Here is a 5,411-nt window from a genome sequence, read left to right on the forward strand (position 1 = left end):
AAAAAAAAATCAAAGAGGCTTGTGGGTCTCTCTCTGTTCACATCATGCCCAGTGCTCAGTGAAACCTCCCCAGAAATAATAAAAGGGCACAAGGTAGAGTGCTTGGTGCATATACTATGCATGCAGAAATAGTAAAGAAAAGTCTTTAAAACACACACTCGAAATAGAGGCCGACTCTTCCTCCCATTTAGAGAACTCACTTCTTTGCCCAGAGAGCGGTTGGAATATGACACATAGAAAAGACTCAATATTTATGTGGTACCTTAGACCAGAAGGCACGGGTAGATTTTTTTTTTTTTTCTTTTTTGAAATTCTTGAGCTTTCTAAGGGCATTGCTACGGGAAGACTGGGTTACCAGTGTCTGGAGTTGGGCAAGAGGCCCTCGCTACCTAAGGTGGGGAGGTGGAGGGATCTAGGAAGTCAGGGGTCTTGAAGTTATATGCTTGATGTTGTGACTCGTATCTCGGTTTCCTACTTCAGAAAAGGTTTCTTACCTTATAGGGTTGTTGCTGCTGTAGACCAGCAGGGCCTGGCTCACAGCTAAACCCGGGCTGGGAGAGTGAACACCCCACTGTGTTGAAAATATCTTGCAATAAGGAAGCTAAACAGGGGCCCTCGCGGCAAAGTTAAGGCTGGGACCAAGACCTAAATTTAACTTATGCGGAGAGGGCTGTTGGTAGGTGGTGTGGGGCAAGGGAATGTCGTTGGGGGGCAATGGAAGGGGCCAGGGTGCCCTCGACGACGCGACAGTTCTACAGCGGGGAGCGGCAGCGTCTGCGCGGCGCGGGCAAGTGAACACGCACCGAATCCCACCTCTTCAATTTCAAAGCACTTATAATCGGTACCCCGGGCGCGGGAGGGCTTCTAAGACACGTTGATCTCCTCCTCCTCAGCCTCCTCATCCTCCTCGGAGTCGGAGAAGTCCGAAGGTTTGTCGGGGCTGCCAGAGTGCGCGGGCGAGTGGGGCAGCGGCCCTTCCAGGCGCGGGTCCCGCAGGTGCCGAGGGTCGGGGGACGGGTGATGATAGACCAGGCGGTGGCGGAGGCTGCGCGGGCCCTCGTCCTGGTCGTCGTCGTCGTCCCCGGGACCCTTCTGGCCCACGTCGCTGAGGTCCGGGTGCGGATTGAGTTTGGTGGGAAGGGTCTGCTCGCGGCAGCCCCCGCTAGACAGGAGCTCGCGCTCCTTGGAGTTCCGCCACTTCATGCGTCGGTTCTGGAACCAGATTTTCACCTGGGGCGAGAGGGGTGAGAGCAGGGGAGAAGCAGCGGTTAGCGCAGAACCCCCGCCACCGCCCCAAGTGGGTGGGAAGGAGGCCCTGTCCTTCCTCTCTTTGCCGGCTCCCCACCCAGTAAAGTGAGTTCGGACCGGAAGTGGCCCTTACCCTACCCCCACCAGCTCGGCTGCACGCACCTCTCGCCCTTTCTTCCGGCACCTGGCCCAGGTGGGCGGGGGTGGGGGAGACGCTGGGCCCGGGAGAGACGGGGTGGCGAGAGTAGCGGGCTATCGCGAGAAGCCTCCGTGAAGCTGGCTCGTGCACTTACTCCCTCTGTAGACCTTACCGCGTCTGTACAATGGGACCTAGGTGGTTTCAGAGAACCTTCCCGTTCGTACGATGCGTGGGGGGAGGGGCTCTGGGGAGACTGCCCTCACCTGTGAGTCTTTCAAGCCCAGCTTGGACGCCAGCTTCTTGCGGTCGGGCTTGCTGATGTACTTCTGCTTCTGGAACATTTTCTCCAGCGCCTTGCGCTGCACGTCGGAGAACACGGCTCGACGCAGCATGCCCCTACGAGGCTTGCCGCGAGCGGCCAGTGGCCAGGAGAAGGTCCCCGGGATGGGCACGACGCTGGAGGACGCTGCGGAGGCCAGGGGTGCGAGGTGAGTGAGTGGGCGGTGGCCCGCCCGGGCCGTGGCGTCCGCCCCATCATTGCGGCCTCCTTAGGTTTTTCTCTCTGATCCCTTCATCTCTTTAAAGCTCTCCTTTTTCTCCGCCTGGAGAATAGGCTACGAACCTACAAACCTGCGAGAGTGAAAGGCGCTTTCTGCCCAAATAACTTTCCCTTTCAACCGTGCAAACCCGGATTAGGTAAAACCACGGAAACACAGAAAAGACCCCCCACAATAGCCTATTTCGTTTTTCCATTCAACGATCTCAGGGAAACTAACTTGCGTGCGTCAGCTAATATAGCTGCAGAAAAAAGTAAATTGTAAAAATAAAGTAGCCAGCCACTGGGTTCCCCCCTAAGCTTTTAACACGTTTGTGGCTTTTGCATTCTTTAGATGAAAATGAGGTGATTTACTGATTTGACAGAGAGGAGAAAATCCGCTTTGGATTTTTTATGTTTTGAAAAATCCAATCAGTATTCATCTTTTTTTATATTAATCTTTCCTCCCCTCCCCCACAAAACGTAAAGAATTCGGCCAGAATACATGAAAAGTGGCAGCTAATTAGCACATTGACCGCTTCCCAATGGGTATTGGCATGATAAAAGGGGGGAGAGTTTCGCTTTAAGGGAGAAAAAAAATCCAAAAGAAACAGAGACTCTAATGAAGCGTGAATGGTAATTGTGTAGTAATGAACTAACAGAAAAAGGCTGAGGACAAGCAGCGAAAGCCATATATTACTGGGACAAAAGAGATTTACACTTTCAAACTAAACACAACTGCAGGCCAAGACCAGTGGGAGAATACTGATGGCAGAGGCTTCTCTTCCCCGAATCATTTTCATTAAATGGACATGAAAAGCTATTTATAAAGCTCGGGTTGTTTTTGTTACAGCATTGAGATGGGGGAGAAAGGGAGCAAATTCCATTATCAGCAGTAGCATGAATGGTGAGGGGGGGTGAATTCTCTCTCCCCCTTTCAAAAATCAATTGCTTGTTTCTTTCGCTGATATTTGGAAGTGCTGTCGAGGTTCTACCCATCCCCCACCGACCATGCCCAGTCTCTCTTCCCTTTATAAGAGTTCCTGTCTCCTTAATCTTGACCAGCTGCAGAGTTTTTGAGCCATAGTTTGCGTCACCACTGGGATTCCAGGATGAAAACGTCCTGGAACCTGTTCAAGGTGTTTCTCCTTTAAACCGGGACCCAATTATGGGCTTCCCTCCGACTTAATTTACGAGCTCTAGGATCTTTAAAACGGTATGGCGGTGGGGGGACGGTATGAGAAAGAGTTTGGGAAATCAGGTAGGAAATAGAAGGTTGGGGTTGTGGGAGGATCTAGTCCCCCTCCCCCTGGGCGACCCCAGGCATCCCACACAAGAGGGCACCCCATGTGGTCTTGTGAAAAGCCTGAAGCCCTGAATGAGTCTTAAAGAGAAATTAGCCCCGGCTGGTAGGTGTCTCTCCGCGGCTTGGAGGGGCGAGGGTTGGTCTGTGTGTGGCTGCCCGGAGGAGCTGACCAATTGGTCATGGTGCTGAAACCTTTGTGGGGAATCGTGGCCAAGTGCACTGACTCTGTGGGAAAACGGCGGCCTGAAGGGATGCCAACAGCTCCTCGCCGGGAAGGGAACCGCCTCAAATTTGGACCATGACAATTCCTGCTAATTTGTAGAGCAGGGAATTGGTGCAAAGTGTCAAGCAGTCACTGCTTGTGCTAAATAGGGCATCAAATTGGCGCGACGGATTCGTGAATGTTGTACGCCTTGCAACCTCTGAACCGGAGCGTAACCCCGTGAGGTGGACGGAGAAATATGGCTTCGGGGCAGGGAGCGACGGAGTGGGGCTGGGGCGACGCCCAGCCTCCTGAAAGGAAGGGGGATGAGACCTACCTGGGAAATAAGAAGATCTGATGAAAGGCTGGAAGGAGCCTTCCAAGTAGGGAAAGGCGAAGGTCTTGGGAGGGACACTCTGGAGCAAGGCGGGGGATGTTTCTGGGAGAGAGTGAGGAAAGGAGGAACAGAAGGAGGGAGACAGAAAGGGAATTTGATTAAGTACATGATTATTGTACAGCACAGTGAATACACGACATGATTAACCTTTCGGCTGGTTTCAAAGGCATCTTACTCAGTGTACTGACACTGTAAAGTAAAACTTTCCCTAACACTGTCTCTATCTGTGGAACCCCCTCCCCCAGTAGTCCTCAGAGTCCCCCCCCGCATGTCATCCTAGGCACTAACGAGATAGAAGAACTGATGGGGATGGGGAGAAAAGAATTGCAGACCGATAATACTTGCTAAGGTAGTAAATATATTGTCTTGGGTTAAAAAAAAACTGGCTTTCAGAAGCTCAAGGACAGAAACGCAGACGTCCAGGGGCGTGCGCGCAATTTCACTGCGCCAGGGAACTGTGCGGCGCTCGGACTGTAGGTGTTCAAATTCATTCTGAGGGTGGGGCGAACCTGGAGGCTTCCCGGGAATCGTCTGAACCTAAGTCTCACATTGCTTGACAGTGGGGCCTCGGGGATCTTGCGTACGTGTGTGCACTGCTGTGAGCGTGGGTACCCGCTGCGTATGGGAAACTGAGGCCATAAGGACTCTGCATCTAGACCGGCCCCTTAGCGTTTTGCTTTCACTTACCAGTTCTGGGCGCCGAAGAAAGGATGGCGTTCACTCCAAACTTCAGAAACGTGGGCTCGCTGGCAGGGGAGACGGCCGTCTGTGGTGAGCCGCCCCGCCGGCCGCCTGGACCCGGGGAGCCCAGGTCCGAGGCGCCTGTGTCTGTGAGAGCCGCAGGGGCCCCCTGCCTAGGGGGCGACATGCTGGCGGTGGGCACGCTGCGGGGCAGGTAGGCTGGGGGTCGGCTGATGCGGATCAGATCCTCCACCAGGAAGCTCGAGTGGCCGGAAAATGCCGACTGCAGGGACTGGGGCAATGTTAAGGTGGGCGTGGGGCGCAAGAGGCTGGGGTACCCGGCTGGGGGCGCGAGGAGGCCAGGGAACATCATGTTAGGCGAGGGGCGGGCGGAAAAACCCTTCTTCCAGTGGCCAGAGGGTAAATGCTGGGCTTCCCGCCCCTCCCGCCCTCTCTCTTGGGCTTAGCAAACGTCTTCCAGTAACGATCCCACTTGGGTGTCTGCGAGTCCTCCGCGGTCCTCCCGTTGAGGTGATGGTTTTATAGTGGCCCGCCCGTTAATGCGTTTTGAAAAGTGACAGCTCTGACAATGAAGTTCAACAAAGTTCTCCACTCGAGCTTCATTCGCTGGAGGCTCTGGGCGCGCTGATTGGCGCAGGGGTGCAATTTATGATTGGATTAGTCTTCATAAGCATGGCCCGCACAATGGGCTGGCAACAAAGGCTGGCGCGCATCAATTCTGCGTGTCGACCGCCTCTTTGCAATACAGTGGTCCCCCAAAGCTCTCGCCGGGAGTTTTTGTTCGGAAGCAACACCCGGGCTAATTAAATGCCTATTTAGAAGTTTCAGATGACATCTTGCCTCATAGAAAAGGAATTATTTAAAGAATGCACTAAATTTATT

The 5,411-nt window shown here is 53.7% G+C and overlaps 1 protein-coding gene across 1 annotated transcript; it reads right to left on the reverse strand.

Moving 5' to 3' along the window:
• Positions 1 to 311: 311 nt before the first annotated feature.
• Positions 312 to 5,160, reverse strand: DBX1 (developing brain homeobox 1). The gene is made up of 4 exons (XM_024764734.1): positions 4,515 to 5,160; positions 3,768 to 3,869; positions 1,651 to 1,853; positions 312 to 1,230 (listed from the first exon to the last, which is right to left on the reverse strand). Exons 1-4 carry the CDS (start codon positions 4,879 to 4,881, stop codon positions 865 to 867), a joined length of 1,038 nt encoding a protein of 345 aa, XP_024620502.1. The 5' UTR covers positions 4,882 to 5,160; the 3' UTR covers positions 312 to 864.
• Positions 5,161 to 5,411: the final 251 nt, after the last annotated feature.

This window comes from Neophocaena asiaeorientalis, unplaced genomic scaffold, assembly GCF_003031525.2.
Source record: "Neophocaena asiaeorientalis asiaeorientalis breed wild unplaced genomic scaffold, Neophocaena_asiaeorientalis_V1.1 scaffold230, whole genome shotgun sequence".
Taxonomy (NCBI): Eukaryota; Metazoa; Chordata; class Mammalia; order Artiodactyla; family Phocoenidae; genus Neophocaena; species Neophocaena asiaeorientalis.